The 20,728-nt window shown below is 27.7% G+C and overlaps 1 protein-coding gene across 1 annotated transcript; it reads left to right on the plus strand.

Annotated features, from left to right (window-relative positions):
* The first annotated feature begins 7,602 nt into the window (after positions 1 to 7,602).
* Positions 7,603 to 11,940, plus strand: LOC107896245 (ethylene-responsive transcription factor WRI1-like). The gene is given in 7 exon segments (NM_001326837.1): positions 7,603 to 7,853; positions 7,973 to 8,055; positions 8,281 to 8,289; positions 8,527 to 8,615; positions 8,706 to 8,830; positions 9,300 to 9,376; positions 11,261 to 11,940. Coding segments are annotated over 7 exon segments (1,314 nt in total).
* Positions 11,941 to 20,728: the final 8,788 nt, after the last annotated feature.

Here is a 20,728-nt window from a genome sequence, read left to right on the forward strand (position 1 = left end):
TCATTGTTATTTTGAATATTATTTTGTGACTGTTCTATGAATTTATTGTGTCTATGAATATTGCTATTGAGTGTGACTTTCATTACTCGAATTATTGAATAAATATATACTATATATGTATGTATCTTATTAGAATGTTTTTATTTTAACTATATGCATTGGTAATTGAAAATGTACCGGATCACCACTAAGTTGTAAAAAGTTTAGCGCTTGGGTTTTTAATTTCATGCATAGGTTACCGATGGTTCGTAGGTTCATGATTGAACAACATCGCCAAAGAGTCTCTGTAATTCTTTTTCGTAAAGATCCTTTAATTAGTAAAGTTTAGCATGTACTTAGGATTTGTTAAATTGTTCGGTTTAATTACTTTTTTTTAGAACTTATTGAGTGATTGATCATTATTAAATTATTTTATTATTTGAATTTACTTGAATGTTTAAAATTTGCGATTTTATGTGCAATTGATTAAACGATTGATTATTCAAATCACTCTGACTGCAACAATGATCCGTCGGATCAATTTTTAGGATGTTACATTCTTGGACCCCATGCCACCAAACTTTTTGGCCAAACATAACCTATCCCATGAAGCCTAATGCAAACTAGCAAAATTACTAGACGAGTTCATCATTCATTGAAGGGCCTCACAAGTATTCAGAGGAAGCAAGAAAACACCCATGTAGCAAACCGACAGAGCTTGAGTGATAGTTTTAAGCACAACTTCCTTTCCTGGGTGAGATAGGAAGTGATTCTTCCAACTAAACAGATGCTTACAAAGCTTGTCTCGGATATAAGAAAAAACTTGTCTCTTTTTATGATTGCTGAGTGAAGGGAGACCCAAATATCAACTCGTAGAAAAAGAAGCATCCACGGTGCCATAAGATTATTTGTTAGCAAAGTATTAGAGCTAAACACGATCCCCGACTTACTTAGATTAACAACTCGATCCAAAGTTAACTCATATGTGAATAAAATCTGCTTCACCAACCGACGCTCATATTCTTCCGCCCTAAAGAAAAGAAAGTTGTCATCGAAAAACAACAGATGAGACACTGAAGGGCTATTACGACACACCCCGAGCCTACACTTGGTCGCACAGAGAATAAATATGTAAAGAAAAAGTGGATCACCCTGTTGTAATCCCCGAGAAGGCAATACCGGCCGGAGATGAAATATTTAACAATGTTAACGCACAACACCAACCAATCAACGCAACGCAAATCAAACTTGAACTTAACTAGAATGCAGCGATGATAATTAATCATTATATTCTCTGTCTTCTTATTCGAAATTCACCATTCTAAGAGTTCGTCCCCATCCTTTAGCCGAAAATCTATTAATAAGCTTAGGTCTCCCTCTTTCAATTTCTTCTAAACCTTTTTTTATTTTATTACTTTCAAATTCTGACTTTTTATTCTTACTTGTTAGATTTTGGTTACTATTTAGGGTTAAGTGAAATGTGTTAAGGTTTTCTCAATGCTATCAAGGGGCATAACTAGGTGCAGGCAGTGTCCCAGCCTTCTAAAATAAAATTTTGTTGTTTAAGGTCTTTAAAATTTTTAAAATTTTAAATTAATAAAGGTAAAATTATACTTTGTACCCTCAAATGATAAAAATTTAATTTAATCTTTTAAAAATTATAAAAATATAAGCTATTAAAATGATGAAATTACATTTTTACTATCTTAAAAATTACAATTTAATTTCGACCTCCCTAAAAGAATTTTCTGATTTTAGGCCTGTTACCAAAACAAACAAAAACATGGGATCAACATGATTAGCAATGGAAGACTCGGGATATAAGGTTTAAAGAGCATTATTAGCTCAAAAATATAAAAATGTGACTAGCATCAAGATGATCATCTTCCACAAATGCTCATTACCCACCATTAAATTGTTTTTAACATGATTTAGGGAGTTAACTCTTGTGTTATTGAATTTTACTACTAACTTTGAAGTTTTATTAAAATTTGCCTCTAATTTTGATTATTTTAATTAAATTTAAACAATCAATATTAATTTTGATGATTTGAAAATATAATTTTATAAGAAAAATTTTTCAAATATTTCATTTTTATATTTAAAACTAATTTAACTTATAAATATTAAAAATTAATAAATTAAATTATAATTTGTATTTAATGAAATAAAAACTTAAAAATAAAAATACATATATACTAAAAGAAAAAAACTAAGTTTATTTTTGTAAAATCATCACTTTTAATTAATTTTAATATTATATTAATTAACTTATTATTGTAAAATATTAAATAAAAAAATTATTAAATTTTGTCTTCAATGTATTTTGAATTAAAATTGAATAGTAAAATTCAATAAAAAAATTAAGAGCAAATTTCGATCAAATAAAAGTAAAGCAAAAAAATTCAATGATAAATTTATTTCTAATTCATAAATACATTGGCAAATATTATAATAGCAATTTTCGGTTTCCACTTAAAATATAGTGGTAACTTGGCATATTAGCCTTTAAATTTTGTAACAATATTTTTATTGGTTTAAAAAAATGTTATGGAAACAAATATAATAATTTTAATTTTTTTTAAGTATTTAAATATGTTTTTCAAAAATATGCTGCTCAAAACTATTCTCAAATTTGTAAAATTTTAAATTGTTACTATTTTTATTTTACTTTTGCAACAGTTTTTTATATATGTTCTTTTTTTATGCAAAATTCTTAGAACAACTCCTAAATCATAAATAGGAGGATAATGCGTTTTACCGTACTTGAACCTGCTCCTACATTGACAACAATACCCATATCAGTCGAGCTAAGACTCAATTGGCAGTTCAAAATATATTATGATAATATATTTGTAACTTTAAACATTTTATTTAAAAAAATATAGTCTTTTAATCTCTCTCTTTCTTGTACATGGTTTTAATTTTATTTTAAATATTTTAATTTTAAAATCCATTTTAGAGTTATATTTCATTTTCCACATGACTTGGGTTAGTTTTAAAATATTTTTTATTTAATATTTAAATATGTTTATAGTATTTAAAACAGTTTTTAAATATTTTTATTAAATGATTGCAATTTGTAGCTTGTTTAAAACATTATTTAATATATAATTTATATGGTTTGAAATTTTAATAATATCTCAAAAATGTTTATAAATTATTATTTTTTAAAATTTTTTATAGTTTTTATAACAGTTTAAATACATTTAAAAAAATATTCTGGTAACGTATTTGTAACATTAAATATTTTATTTTATAAAACACATTGTTTTTAAATATTTTAATTTGAAAATCTGTTTTAGAGTTATATTTCATTTTTTTATATGATTTTAGGTTAATTTTAAAATATCATTTCATTTAATATTTAAATATATCTATAAAATATATTATGTTTAGTAGTATATTTCTATTTTTTTATAAAAAATTTAATTATTTTTTGAAGCCAGAAAATTTAATTATTTAAAAAAGTTTTAAAGATGTTTATTAAATTTAATTATTTCTATTCTAAAGGGCTTGCTATTTCTTTGTAACCCACCCTAGTGGATAACCGTCTTTATTAAATTTTAGGATGCATTAGATGATTATTTTACATCAATGTCTTCGGGAATTTAATTTTTTTTAATATATAATGGAATATAAGTTAATGGAGAAATTATGTTACAAATTCTTTCCGTGGTCCATTTTTAATTATTTAATGATATTTTAATAATTTTTTCATACTATTGACACATTATTTTGATAATTTTTTTACCTCAAATTTCGAACCCTAAATCTCGAACTTGAATCTTTAGGGTTTTGGATTTAGAATTCAGGATTTAGGTAAAAAAATTACCAAAATTATGTGTCAATAACATAGAAAAATTGTTGAAATGTCATTAAATAATTGGAAAAAATACCATGAATGATGTGTTGAAAATGATCCATAAAATAATTTCTCAGTATAATGTTGTTATAAAATTTGTTATTTTTAATATGTGATGTGGTGTAAATTAAATTATTTCGAATAATACTTTTCTTTAATTTATTATTTGTAAAATGTGATAAGATAAAATAAATGAGATATTAATAAAAATAATAATTTAAATTTGTTAGTCACATTTCTCCTATGTTTGATATAGTTTATTGAATGAATTTATTAAATATTATCAAATTTAAATAAATAAAAAAGAAATTATAAAGAAAAGAAAAAAGGAAGGATGGAAGTTGAACCACCTGAAAGAACAAAATTCCAAAGCCCAAAAACGTTGAAGTTGCCTTATAAAAAACCACAAATCTTATTACATATTTCTCAAACAACAATATTTCAAAAAACAATTAAAGCAATAACACAAAAGCTATTTTATACATCTATATATACCGTAAAAGCAACGTAAATTGAAAAGTTTAGGTGAAAAGATTTATTCGCTCCCTCTTAATTTTAATATTGAGCAAATTAGTCTCTATTTAAAAATTGAAACAATTTAATCTCTATCAATTTCAAAATTGAGTATGTAAGGACAAGTAATCACAATATTAATTTTTTCCTCAATTTTGCATAAATTTTATCAGTATGATAACAAATCTAGCTCTTAAAGTTTACACATTCTATCTATCTATCTATCTATCTATCTATCTATATCTTTAACGTTAGACCTAATTAGTGCTGCAACACTTGCCCAGAAAGTGAAAAGATTTGAATAAAAATATAGGCTTGAAAAATGAACTTGAACAAAATAAATAATGTCCATTTAGAAAACGGGTCAGACCTTGAGTAGGACATTTTTGGCTCAGGCCCAACATGACCCAAATTTGATAAAAAAAATTGTTCTTGTGTTGTTGTTTTGCTATCATTTTGCTATTATATTGCTACTATTTTGTTGTTATTGTTTAGATATTATACAATTTTTGTTTTACTGATACTACTTTAGAGGCATTTGGTTGTTAAGTTGTAACTATGTTAGTACTATTTAAGTCTAAAAACTTTTTTTTACATATATTTTCAATTTGTTGGGAAACATTTATTTTAATATTTTTAGTCTATTTGATGTATTATATTTTTAAAATTTATTTTTATATAAAAAACAATTTAAAATTTTTAATACTGGCAGGCCGAGCTCGAGTTTAGGGTTTTTTATCCGAGCCAGACTTGGATAAAATTTTAAACCCATTTTTCAAGGTGGGTCGAACCCGAACCTAAAAAACGGGCTTGATTTTTTGCACTGGCCCAACCCATGATTGATGTGAAGTTTTTTATATATAAATAAAAATGATGCACAATTGAGTAAAAATATTACTTGTGTTTTATTTTTTATATTTATTCATTTTCGAAATTGACAAAAATTAAATTGCTCCGATTTGTTTAAAAAAATTAATTTGCTTAATATCAAAATTGAAAGACACTAGAACCCCGTGTGTTAGCCTAATGGTCAGAGTGTTTACCATTTCAAGTATGACCTAATTTCAAGTTGCGTTGATTGCATTATGATTAAGATTTTAGACTTCTCTTATAGTTAAAGGAAAAACATTCAAAGACACATGCTTTTATAAAAAGGTTTAGTTTTTTTATAAGACATTAGATTTTGCAAATTCAAAGCTTAAACTATTAAACATTCATGTTTGTTTCTCCTCAAATTCCATAAACTCAAACATTTCAAGTCAATTAATTTTTTTTAATAAATATAAAATATCTAACTTTCCTTTGTTGAACTATAAGTTCATAATTGCAATACTTTAGGAAATTAATTAAATAACATTAATTAGTTTTCTTTTATTAGGATCTACTTATCTCTATTTTTGGAAAAATATTAATTTTTTTGAAATTTTAATAAATCAAAGTTTTGTACATACAAGTGATAAAATTATTAGATTATGAAAATCTAATCAAAAGGTCAAAAAATTTTAAAAATCAATAAATCTATATTTAAATTTACTGTTAAACTTTTTTATATATTTATTTTTTAAATATTTTATCATATCTTATAAAAATGTTATGGAGTCTAAAAGCTCTGCTATTTGTTTTCTAAATATTTTGTCATAATTTATAGTTTTTCTTTTAAATTTTTATAATATTGTATTGATCAAAATTTATTTAGAATTTTTTTAACTTCACAAATGAAATTAAAAAATAAAAATAAATAACACAATGATTTCTCAATTTGCATCTATTAATATATTAAATGATAATCCATTTAATTTGAGATTAGAATTTGGTGCATTGACAATGTATATTTTGAGCTCCACAATTAGAGTTAAAAAATTGTCACGTGTCTCGTTTATTTTATATATTTACTTTTTAATGTTTTATTATACTTTATAGGACAGTTGTAATCACTCCGATTTAAAAGCTAACGGTGTACCAAACATTTTCCTCTTAATTTAAAAAAAAATTATCTTATATACAACTCGTGGAGGTTTTTTTTTATTCCACATGTGAGTTAAGGCTATGATAAATATCAAATGTTTTTTTTTTTAAATTATTTTATTATTATTTTATTATACCCTAAAAAAATTAATAACATCAATCCAAACTTACTTTCGAAGTTTTTTTACTCTAACGGTGTATGTTATAATTATACATAAAAAATTAATGTGTAAATAATACAGATTTTTAGGCATATCTAAAAATATCCAAAATTTAGGTATCAAATAATTAACTTAATTATAGTAACAAACTTTTCATAAATCATAATAAAATTATAGTTGGCCGATTTTATCCTAAAAAATTATTATATGAATAAAAATATAATTTTTTTTGAATAGATTTGTGTAAATACCTTTTAAGAAATTACAACGTAAATTTTTAAAATTTAACTGTTTTTTTAAGAAAAAAACAATTTATAAAATATTTTTACACTCATAATAATATATATATAAAAAATATTTACCCATAAATATGATATAAATCCTTTTAAATATTTATCTATAAATATACTTACTACTTAGGTCATTTTTAAATTCTAAATTAATTAGTTTAATGTCGATTGGTATGAGTGTTCTTGTTAATATAGGACAACGTAGGTTCAAGTGTGCTGAAACATATTATTCTCTTATTTATGAGTTTGAGAGAGACTATAAGTAATTCTATATATTATATCATAAAAACAGATATAATCAAAAGTTATACTAAAATTATTTTAAAAAAATTAATTAGTTTAACCATGGGAAGACAAAAACTTTAAAAAGGAAAAACTTAGAAGAAAGGTGAGATTCTTTGAAACCATAATAATACTTAGAAGAAAGGCGAGATTCTTTGAAACCATAATAATACTAAAAATTGCCAGCCTAAGTAAAGAAATCTCATTGGCAGCATGGCTGCACACACAAGCCAAGTGTTAGGGGTTTAGGTCCATTTTTCCTAACTCAAACAGTTAAAATTTAACCCAACCCCACCAAACCCCTCTCCCTTTTTTAACCCCATTCAATGGTTTAGTCCGTTTTTTCCTTCTTTTAAAACCTCTCCCAATTTTCTTTTCTTCTTCCACTCTACCCTCTTTTGGTAAACAACTCTTAGCCACCCCCTCCCCCCATTCACCTAAGCTCACCATCTTCCATCATTACTTATATATATACATATAGAAAGAAAAGGGTTCTTATTTATGTTAGCCCTTTTTAATATACTTAGTGGGGGGGGAAGAAAAAAAAATGAAGAGGTCACCGAGTTGTTCTTCTTCTTCTAATTCATGCTTTGCATTGCCATCACCATCATCATCATCATCATCACCGTCACCGTCTTCGTCATCATCATCATCTTCATGTGAGAACCCTCATGATCTATCAGAGAAACCCAAGGCTAAAAGGGGTAGAAAGCATCAAAACACTGATAATAATGCTTGTTTGAACAATGCTAACAACAATAGCGGTAGAAGGAGCTCTATTTACAGAGGAGTCACCAGGTTTTCTTTCTTTCTTTCTTTCTTTCTTTTTTTTATGAATTTTGATTTTGGGTCCATTTGCATTGCATGTATGAATAATTGAATCAAATTGATTGGTATTGTTTTCTAAAAAAAAAAAGGCATAGATGGACTGGGAGATTTGAGGCTCACCTTTGGGACAAGAGTTCTTGGAATAATATTCAGAACAAGAAAGGAAGACAAGGTTAATTTTTTTATTTTATTTTTAAATTTTCAGGGGAAAAAATAATCAGAAAAAGGGAAATTCAAGTAGATCTATACAGTTTTTTTCAAGTATTTTAATTCTTATGTTTTCTTTATTTGTTTGAATTTATATTCTGTGTGAACTGACTGTGTTTGTCCTTTTTTCAATATTGTAATCTCTGGTCAATCTCAACCTTTATTTACGCTTTTGTTGCCGCCTCCATAGTTTATTTAGGTAAGTCCTTCAAATCTCTACATATTTCATTCTTTTTATTTTTATTTATCTAAAATTTAAAAAAAAAAAGGGCTTGATACAGTTCGCAAAATCAAGCCTGCCTGGCTCGGTTTTGAGTCAGGTAATTGATCGGACATGCATTTATACTTGTACTTGAAAATTATACTATCTCTTAAAAAATTAAATAAATTAAGGTGTTAAATATATTAACATTGAATTTCATTTTATGGAAAACAGGGGCTTATGATAGTGAGGAGGCAGCGGCTCGAACCTATGATCTTGCGGCTCTCAAATATTGGGGGGCGGAAACGATACTGAACTTCCCGGTATTTAATTTAAATGATTAAATAATTAATTAATTAAAAAGATGGTGGATTTGTGAAAAATATTAATATTATAATATGATGATGATGCAGAAAGAAAGATATGAAAAGGAGATGGAAGAAATGAAGAAAGTGACAAAGGAAGAGTACTTGGCGACTCTACGACGTCGCAGCAGTGGGTTTTCTAGAGGAGTTTCTAAGTATCGTGGGGTAGCTAGGTAGGTAATTTTAATTGATTTTATATTTGTTTAAAATGGACCATTTTATGTGATTCAATGAAATAAAAAAAACATTAAAATCTTTATGTTGGTTGTGTTAAATCCTAAATCCCACGTGGGTTAGCTAAAATCAATTAATTTCAGTGGATCCTCTTCTACATTTTAGGGTTTAGGAATAGGAGAGGCCATTAATTAAAATCAAAATTATATGTTTGGATGGTTAATTAAAATTGAGATTATAAATTTTGATCATATTTTTCATAATTAAAAAAATAATATCTTTTAACATATTCGAATTCATGCAATTTTGTATTTGTAATAATATTTATGTTAATCATTCTAAATGGGTGGAAAAATGCTAAAATGAAACGGAAAATTATACATTTATTAATATTATAATATTATTAGGGAAGTGAAAGAAGTTGGTATTGAATTGTGTTTTGACTAATATTTATTTGGTTAATGGCAGGCATCACCACAATGGGAGGTGGGAAGCCCGAATTGGTCGAGTTTTTGGGAACAAATATCTCTATTTAGGGACCTATAGTAAGCTCTTTCTTTCTCTCTCTTAAAACTTAAAATTTTAGATAGTAAGACTAAAACTAGATGCCCCTCCCATGGCCCTAAAATTTAAAAGTTTCAATTTTGTCCTTTGATTAGATGGAAAATTTGAAATTTTAAACCTTTTTCAAAATTTAATAAGCCTTTTCAAATACAAAACCTTCAAATTTTATAATCTTTTCTTTTTCCTAAACAAAACTTCTAGTTTCACCCCAAATTCAAATATGGGCTTTCACCCAAGCCTTTATTAAACATGCTCACACTTTCTCTTTACATTTTCCGATGCAGTGTATTTAACTTACTTTTTGTCTCATGTTACAGTGTTATTATAATATTTAATCTCATCACCACCGTTATTTTTACATTAATAGCAAATAAACGAGCCGTCCATTCAAGCTCATCTTAAATTTTTTTTTTTAAGGTTTATGATTGTCTTCCCTTTTTAAAAACCCAAAACAAGTCCCTTAAAATGATATTTTTGATTTGCATCCATAATCTTGGCATTTAATATATGGTCCTAACTTTTTTAATATTAGGGTCCAATGTCATTGATCACAAGACACCATGAGCCATTTTGATATAACTGCTATGTATTCAATTGATATCTTTATTTCTAATTTGGGAAGGGCATTTCTGTGATTATAAAATTGCATGAAAAATAATGGCAGAATGGGCACGTGACCATTACTCTCCCATTAAGAGATTCTGTTTCCTTTTATATATTATATTTTGCTGACTAAGAGGCAGCAGAGATCACGTGCCTTTGTGATAAGCTTAGATTGTGGCTTCCTTTAGGTCACCTAATAGCCTATAATCCCTTTAGGTTTGCTAGCTGGCTATTAGTGATTAGTATAATTGTATGAAGATTTGCTCCAACTTGCTTAACTTGGGTTTTTATATTTTTTTAATAAAATTAGGTTAATAGATTTTCTCTTTTTAAATTTTAATAAATTATTATTTTTTTTTAAAAATTATTCGTACACATTAGATTCAAAATCCGAATCTTTCTTCTGTTTGATAAATTTTTAGATTGGTTGAGATTTTGTTCACTAATTCTTTTTTGAGTAATTATGAAATGAATTTGGACCTTTTCCCCCTTTTTTTTAATCAACTTTTCAACTACTTCAAAGCTAGGGTTGAAAGGAAGACAAGGAACCCATGCGTATCCTTTATTTTTTCCCCCCTAATGGTGTCTACATTCTCCCTATATATTAACAATGGGGAAATCTAGGTTTACTTAATTTGTACAACTTGACAACCTCATCGAGCAGTTAGGATTTAGGGTTTCATTTGATAGTACAACTGGACGTACCTCTCACCATGTTTTGAAACATGGAGTGGGGTTGATCCTGTTGATGCGGAGCGGAAGGCCTTGGCCTCCTTTGGCCCTATGTGGTCAAGTTCCCTGTATCATGCTGCCAAATGGTGGTATTAGGTCACCAACCATATCAACAAAAACGTTCATTGAGATGGTTACTTTTTCTGTAGCAAAACATGATCTTCGCACTCTCCCCTTCAATTATGCCAACATGTTGCCTCTTAAAAGTTTGTCTGGATTTGGATGATACATATTCAAACTCGAGGTTGAACATCGGATCATGTGTTGAACACGGATACTTTAGGGGTAAAAAGGAAAGGAGTGCAGACAATGTTTTCATATTTTAGTCTGGAAAAAGCTTAATACAAATTGTCAGTACAGTAACTAATTAAGATCTAATGTCAGCATGTGAATCCCTAATCTTATCTTTTCACCTGCAATACTTTAAAAGTTTGATCTACTTTATTTAATTTATTGTTAAATGGTAAAGTTTCTTTGTTCCCTCAGAATTTGTTTATTTATGCTCTGTTTTATTCATTTATTTATTGAAGATACACAAGAGGAAGCAGCAGCAGCATATGATATGGCAGCATTGGAGTATAGAGGGGCCAATGCCGTGACCAATTTCGATATTAGCCATTACATTGAACGTTTGAAGCAGAAAGGAATTTTGTTAGTAGATCGAACGGAAGAACAAATTCCCAACCCCGATGAAGCTCGACGAGTAGAATCCAAAGAAAATGGACCACAGCCGCTGCAGGAGCAGCAAGAACAGCAGGAAAAACAGGAACAAGAATTGAACCAAGAAGAGGCCGAAAAATCTCAACATTTTCAATACATGCAAATGCAGCTTCCTCTATGCATTGATAGTCCGATGACAACAATGGCCGGTATTGAGCCTACTGATAGTAATGAACTAGCATGGAGTTTCTGCATGGATTCCGGGTTGACATCGTTTTTGGTCCCGGACATCCCTCTCGATGGAACCGCTGAATTGCCAAACTTGTTTGATCATGATGCGGGATTTGAGGATAACTTCGACTTGATATTCGACGTAGGGCCGCCTAACAAAGAAGAGGCTAATCGGAAATGCATGATGGATGAAGATGTGATTGGAGTCGGTGTTTCCATGAACGTGGAAGACGATAATAGGAAGGAGAGATTGTCATCACTGTCTTCAGACTCTCCGTGTTCATCGACAACCTCGGTTTCTTGTAACTACTCTGTTTAATGGTTGATGTTTCGGGTTAAGAGTTTCGGATAATTCAGAGTTTGTTGTTGGAAATATGTTGTGGGGTGGATGGATGCCAAAGATTTAAAATATCTTTGGTTTTTGTTGTTTGTTTTTGTTGTTTTTAATGCATTTTCTTCTGTTTAATTATATTGAAAAAAGGAAAAGACAACTGTTTTTGTTTGATCCCATAATCCAATCAAATACATTTTGATACATTTGCTATGTCCTTAAACTTGTGAAGGAATTAAGCAATATATTACACAAAACGAAACTACAAGGGTTTCTTCTATTCGATTCTTATCCTGGTTATGGAGCAGTTTTAAAGCTTATGATCAGTTATCTATCTCTTTAATGGGCTTACAGAATGCGAAAAATTAATTACAAGACCTGCTTCGATGGATACCTTTAAGAAATATAATAAAAATTACAATTACAATTAATGTATTCATATAACTTATAATTAATGTACAATGTACTAATAATTAAAATATATTTGGACTATTAGTGTTGGTATATTCCAGTTGCACCACATGTTACTTAACATAATCTTTTCGCTTTTTAAATAGGATTTTCCCTGCTTAATGGATAAGCATATACCACCATTGGAGAAAATTTTTTCTCACCTTAAATTCCAAGATTGAATTTACGCTAATGGAAATCACAAATTTCATACATAACAAAATGATATGGTAGATCTATCTTTTTTAGATAGTGGGCGGACGAACTCCATTCTATTCATGACTTTGAATATGAATGTCAATCACAATAAAGATCCAAGTGTTGAACTTGTCAAGTCTCGAAAATTCGAGCATGAGGCTATTGTTCGAAATTGGACACAAATATATAGATTTTAGTGTGAATTATTTATAAAAATTAATTGGTCCAAACATCTCCAAATTATGATTTTTATTTTAAATTGATTTTCAAATTTTAAAATGTTTTAATTACATCCCCAAACTATGAATGTTATTGAAATAGTTAATTTAACTATTAAATGACACGTAAAATCTTATATGATATAATTTGAAATTAAAACTTTAAATTAACTTTTAAATTAAAAAATAAAGAAAAAATAAACTGTAAAAAGTAAAGGGAACGATAGTTTTTAAAAGCGTTGAAAACCTCTAAACCAAGATTTTTTATAACTTCCATTTTTACAAAATTCATTTTTCTTTAAATATTTTTATTTTAAATTATGTTACATAAGATTTGATGTCTCATTTAATGGTTAACGAGTTTAGTAACGGAATGATCTTATGGATATAACATCGATAGTTTGATGATATAATTAGACTATTTTAAAGTTTGAGGACTAATTTAAAGTGAAGGTCATAGTTTAGGGGTGTTTGATGCAATTAACTCTATTTATAATGCCAACTTTTAATGAAAATTGTTGGAATCATGATATTAAATGATTGGGTAATCTACCTAGTTGGTCATCCAATTTTTAGAATGCTTTTTTTTGTCACCCAAAATAAAATATTTTCAATTTCGTTACCTAATGTTTAGGGCGCTTTATTTTAGTCATCTAAGTGTTAAATCTCTAATGACGGTTGATTGTATAAGGCACATCATACTTATACTTTCATTTTTCTCACCCAACTTCACCAAAAAAGTATAAAAAAAAATGATGGGTTAACGTGAAAAGGTGGTAGAAACTAAAATAATGCATTAAAACTTTGTCAAATTATACTTGTTTATCCCATTTTCAAAAATTCTAATTATTTTTCAATATTAAAATTTTAAATTTCAAAATATCAAAATCGGTTAAATAAGTTATTGGATTTTTTTTATCTCTTAATAGTGTATGTTGATGTGTTACTATAATATTAAAATTAATTAATTTAACCTCCTTAAAATTTTAAAATTTTATTTAATATTTTCAAATTAAAATCAACCCACATAATTCATATTTAATAACTATCTACAAAACCCAAAGTATTTTTATTATATGATCTTGAATATTCCATGCTAAGCTAGAAGTAAAAAAAATTCCTTACGATTAATTTAATTAATTAATTTTTCTTCCATTCCAAATAGAGGTGTGCATGGGCCTGGCCAGGTAGCCCGAAATATGGGATGGTTTGAGCAAAAATATAGGCCCGAAAAATGGGCTTGGGCAAAAAAATAAGGCCCGTTTAAAAAATAGGCCGGGCCTCGGGTAAAGCATTTTTGGTCCAGGCCCGTCCCGAATTCACTAAATGAAAAAAAATCTATTTTTTTAATATTATTTTCTTATTATTTTCTCCCTATTTTGCTACTATTTTACTATTATGTTGCTACTATTTTGTTGTTATTATTTGGATATTGTTAAATTTTTTATTATTTTAAAGACATTTGATAATTTTGTTATTATTTTAGAGGCATTTACTTGTTAAATTGCATCTATTTTTGTGTTATTTAAGTATAAATATTTTTTAAAATTTATTTTCAATTTGTTGAGAAATATTTATTTTGATGTTTTTAGTATTTTTTATGGTTTATATATATTTTAAAATTATATAAAAAATAATATAAAAATTAATATAGGCAGGCCGGGTCGGGCTCGGGTTTTAACATTTTTATTCGGACCGGGCTTGGGAAAAATTTTAGGCCCATTTTTTGGGTCGGGCCAGGCCTGGGCCTAGTAAACGGGCCTAAATTTTTAGTTGGGCCCGGTCCGAACCCAACCTGGCCTGGCCTGGCCCATGCACACTTCTAATCCCAAACAAACTTAAGATTAAATCAATTAATTTAATTAATTTTAATATTATAGTACTATATCGGCTGACACTATTAGGGGATGACAATTTTCAATAATTTATTTAATTGATTTTGATGTTTTGAATTTTAAAATTTCAATTATATAAAAAAAAGAAATTTAGAAATTTCGGCAATGGGATAAACAAGTACAATTTGACAATTTTTTAATGCATTATTTTAATTTTTACTACTTTTTCACTTTAACCTTAATATTTTTTTACCTTGATCAATACTTAAAAAATGATATTTTTTTGGTTAACCAAAATGAAAGTGTAAACATGATGTGGTGTGCATAGTCAATCGACGTCAGAGATTTACCACTTGGATAACTAAAATGAAAAAGCCTTAAAAGTTGGATGATAAAATTGTAAAAAATTCATTTTGAGTGACCAAACTAGAAGAACCCTAAAAGTTGGGTGACCAATTAGGTAGTTTACCGTAAACAATTTTCAATGATTTTAGTGTGGATTTTTTTATAATACCAACTCTTTCTTTTAATGATTTATACATATATATATATACATATTATTCTACATGTTCGTTTTACCATCCATATTTGAAATTCATTGTCATCTCCCTCAATAATGTCCTTTCAAGGTCTGAAATTGTAATCTTTTATTGGGAATACAATATATTTTATCATTAACATTTAGAATGATCCTGAACAAATTGATGTCTAGGTTCACTAAATCTAGACATCATATTGCCTAGATTCATCTTGGACATGAAATAATTCTCATAATTTTTCATAAATTTAAAATTTTTAAAGTTTTTTGAGATTTTTTTTTATTAATACTAGCTAAATGTTATAATTTTGGATTGCCACATGTCATTGTATTATTAGTTGTCAATGCCATTATAAAAACCCGAAAGCTAGTGGTGTCGGAAATGGTGGTTTGAAACTCTATTTCCGATATTCAATTCTATAACAAGTATAAATTTTAATTAAAGTTTTGTCTTCTAATTTTGTCAATCTGATAGTTAATTAAGGTACAAGTGTTTCGACCCTAAAGTTAGTGGTGTTGGAAAATGAGATATTGGGACCTTGTTCCTGTAAACTAAGCCCGTATTAAATATTTACGGAGTTATTATATGAGTGAATTAAAGTTTGGATAGGAAATTTTGCTGAATTAATGACTAATTGAGGTATAATGACTAAATAGTAAAAATATTAAAATGACTTATATAGTAATTAAACAAGGTTTGAAGTGACAAATTAACCGGTTTACCCAATTAGTGGACGGTTTGGTGGATGGATAGAATATTATAATTTTTTTAATTAAACTAATAATATATGTATAAAACATAAATGGAAAAAGGTGGTCATCCATGCATTTTACTTTCTTCTCCACCGAAATCACCAAAATTAAAGAAGGGAGCCATTGTTTGAAGTTTTAAAGGTTCGATCCTATGCATGATAAGTGTAATTTGGTTTGTTTCTTGTAAATTTTATGTTTTTGAGATTGTAGAAGCTCGGTTTAGCTAACCCGGGCATAAGTTTCCAAAACTGTTAAAGTTTCTAAAAGTTGTCATTGATGAATACTTGATGAAATTGATGTTAAATTATTAGATTTTAAGCTTAGATATGAAAAGGATTAATTTGTAAAGTGAAAATTGTTAGTTTTGAATATAATGATTAAAATGTAAATATTTTAAAATTGACATGAAATTGCTATAATTATTGATAACAGAGGGTTGTTGAAAAATGAAATTGAAATCAGATTGTAAATCGAAGCTCAAATTTGACACCAATTACACATACTATACTTTTAATGACTTCGAATCCAAAGTTCAATCAATTTCTTATAGATGACTCTCAATATGAACAATATACATGCAAGAGTTAGCATAGAACTCACCTGATTCTCACCTATTGCAGTTTAAAGCTCTAGGTCCAAATATCCATCACGAATCAGTAGCAATCACCTAACGCGAAGTAATTACTGATCATAAAAGAACCTTAGCCTCTAGATCATCGAGGTAGGATACATTCAAATTTAAAGAAGGTTTCAGTATATACTACTTAAGGAAAAGAAAGAAGAAGAAAGAATAACCCCTCTCAAAACATATTCTCACATATAAATATGACTCATCTTACTTAGTAGAATTTAACAAGTGTCATGCGTATTATACTTGCATTCTTATTGGCTTAGAATTTTCGAGAAAAATATAAAAAAGTTCCCTTCATCAAACTTACCAGGCTAAACTATAAAATTGGTTTCTAGCCAAATTACTTAAAATCTAAATAGCGCAGTATTCCATACAATTTAGGCGTACTATACTTTTGGCGAACACTATCCCATATTTTCCTTTTATCCCGTAACATAGATGTTTCCTTAATACATGGTAAAATATTAGAAAATCAACTTCTTACTTAATTTTAGGGCGATTATTACATCCCTACACGTATACTCCAAAATAATCTTTTGGGCAGATAATGCTACGCCTGACAAACTATTTACTACTATTCATTGAAACTTTGGATTCGCTAGATCTGGGATGTTACATTAATATTGTATCGAGGTTATCAGTTCAGGCTAAACCAACAATACATATAAATTGAGAATCCATAACAAATGTTGGATATCATATAACCATGTAAATCCCTAATTATTTCCATATTTGACTCTAATGGCATGCCATACGTATCCTAATCTTTTACTAAGTTCACACAGGTATTATTACTGTAATCATTCCATTTCAATCCTTGTAATAGCATATACATGTCATACTAATCTTATAAGCATTTCATTTCCATTTCGGTACCTTGTACCTATTCATAAATACCATACCTTTTTCATACTTTGCAAGTTTAGTCAATTTGATGCCAAAAATCACCAAATTCACATTTATATAAACTAATAAACAAAATGAATACAACTCATTCATAACATGAAACAAAGTAATGAGTTCCATACGAACTTATCTATACAACAATTCCATTTAATTTATTAGTTCCAAAGATTTTATATCATCCTATTACATGAATGAATCAGTCCAATTTTATTTTCTGATGCCCCTAAAGTTTTGCATTTTATTCAATTTAGTCCCTAAAATTGAAATTATCATAACTTTCAATTTCAAGCTTTGATTTCAATATCAATCTCAATTACATCCTTCTAAGACCCTTTATTATATATTATTATATAAATTTTACATTAATTTGAAAATTTATAAACTTTTGTCCTTATGTTCAAAAACTAACAATTAAACATTACAATCTAGTCCTTTTTCACATCTAGGCTCAAAATCTATCAATTTAATATCAAAATCTTCAAGAAAACAAATATAGAAACTTTTAAAAACTTTAGAAATTTCTTAAATTGGTACATGGGCTAGCTAAATCAAGATCCCACAATATCAAAAACATAAAAATTACAAGAAAAATGACTTGAAATCACATGCCAATCAAGGCCAAATTTTGAGAAATAGCTTCCTAGATTTTATTTCATCCTTGTATGGTGGAGAAGGAAAAAATTAGAGAAGATGAGTATTTTTTTTAAAACTTATATAGCTTAATTAAAACCTTAATTAATTGAAGTTAATTAATTAAACCTTAATTAAGTATATACTAATCATAATTAACAAAATATAGTGGATGATAACATCATCACTCACTATTGAATAAAAAATGGTTTAATTACCATTTTTAGCTTTTAGCAACTTAAAAATTTATAGTGATTGGAATTTTACAATTTAGTCCTTGTACCTTAATTAACCATCAATTCGAAAAAATTACTGAACCAAATTTTAATATATTTCTATGATAGCCTCATAAATACTAAATGTTAACATTTACAGACTCAAGTTATAAAAATGGGATTCCAAGGCCATATTTTTCGATACTACTATAAATCAGGCTGTTACAATAGATTTAAAGTTTAAATAGCAATTAAGTCTAAAAAAAATTCAAGTTCTAATTAAGTACAAGCATTCAAGTTTAGGGGCAAAGCCTACATTAATTCTTCTATAAATTTTCAAATGGTGATTGATCTTTGTTTATTTCATGCCTTATAGAAGTTCAATTTGTAACAATCCAATTTTCAGTGGTGTCGGAAACAGTGGTTTGAGACAGCTAAATCCGATGAGTGAGTTTGAAATTTTATTATTTAGTGTTTATGAGTTAAATGTGATTTTAAGATGACTTTTGAAATAGTGATTTGTATTTTAGAAGAAAGTGTTAAGTTAAGTGGTTTCGAAAATGAGGTATCGAGACCTTAATTTCATAAACCGAGCCATAAATATTTTTATGAATATTACAGAGTGTCATTGAGTTAGTATTAAAGTTTTTTTAGAAAATTTTAACATTTTGATAGTTAATTAAATAAAAAGGACTAGATTGAAAAAGGTGGAAAACTTGTTAATTAAAGAAACAGTGATTTAAATAGCCAAGTGGTAAATAATGGAGGACTAAAAGGGTAAATAGACATGTTTGGAATAGCTTGGGTGGCATAAGCAGAAAAAAAACAATAAACTTAGGTGAAATAAGGGCAAAATTGTGAATTTTATGAAATTAACTTAAATAAGTTTAATTCTAAAGTTTTATAGGCTATTATTCTTCAATTTATCTGCCAAAAATGTCATAGGAAAAGATTTTAAGCTGGTTTTATTTATTTTACTTCATGTAAGTTCAATTCTTGCTCTTTTCTTGAAATTTTTATGTTTTTGAGACTTTTACAATTAGGTCCAACTATCTATTTCATTAGTTTTTGATTTTATGGGTAATTTCGAAAGTTACCATTGATGAGTGTTGGATGTTTGTGATGAATTAACATGGATTTGGAGTTTTAATTTTATTATTTGTGAAGTGAATTGAAACTAAAATATATGCTAAAGAATGAATAATTTTATATTTTAGATCAAGAGCCCGAAGATAATCGTGAAAAAGGAAAATTAGTAGAATAGTCCCTAAACTACTACAATTCCACAATTTAACTCAGATAAGTTCGTATGGTTAAACTTTAATTTTATTTGTTAAATTTGATGAATATTAATTTGTATTTATTCATATCATTTTTGAAAATAAAATTATTTTTAAAGTTATGAAATTGAATTGAATGTTCGAAACGAATGGAACGCGGATTGAGTACAATCGTTTAGTGCAAAGGAGAAACTGATAGCAAATTACCCAAGTAAACTGAGGTTCAACATTTGTTGCGAACTCTCATGTTTACTTTTCGTTTAACTCTCATGAGCTTTCGTTAACTCATATGAGTTTCAGTTTAACCATATTGGGTTTTCGTTTAGCTCTTTTAAGCTTTAGTTTAACCCTTATGGGTTTTTGTTTAGCCCTTACGAGCTTCTATTCAACCCTTACTGTTTTTCGTTAGCACTTATGTGCTTCTGTATAGCCTTCGGGCTTCTGTATACGATGTATTCATATCCGTAAGACGTTCTTTGATTTGACAAGGTTGCAAAGTGATATATGGAATTAATGTCTGAAGATTGAAAGTTATTTTGATATCGATATAAAATAAATGAATTCATCAATTGAAGTTGTGTTTGGCAGGAATAATATATTGAATGATTTACTTAAATGAATTGTAATAGTATGTTCGATAAGATTTATGTTTAAAAGTCGATGAACTTACTAAGCTTTATTAAGCTTACTTGTTTTTTTAATGTCTTTGTAGATTAACGTAAATCAGAGGATCGGATCAACATATCTGGCCACACTATCCAACTTGCTCTGGTAGATTTTGTTATATATACTATGGTTTATATGCATGTATAGGGATTGAAATGGTTGTGTAAATGTCAAAAATTACATTTTGTTTATGTTTCAAGTTAACTTATATATGAATAGTTCTATCATGTTTGGTATAGTGTTAATGTGGTTAATGGATGGATAGTTCTTAGGCTTAGTAATGAATAAATTGGTAAAAAATGTTGATATAAGTAGTTGCATGTGTGAATTGTTTCATGTTCTAATTAGAATGTTAGAATATATGTGATAGTATGACCATATTAAAGTTAGGAATTGGTTGTTTTAAAGATCTTGTTATGATTTATATGTATGAAATTTGGTGTATGTAGGTTAAAG

This window comes from Gossypium hirsutum, chromosome A10, assembly GCF_007990345.1.
Source record: "Gossypium hirsutum isolate 1008001.06 chromosome A10, Gossypium_hirsutum_v2.1, whole genome shotgun sequence".
In the NCBI taxonomy this organism is placed as follows: Eukaryota; Viridiplantae; Streptophyta; class Magnoliopsida; order Malvales; family Malvaceae; genus Gossypium; species Gossypium hirsutum.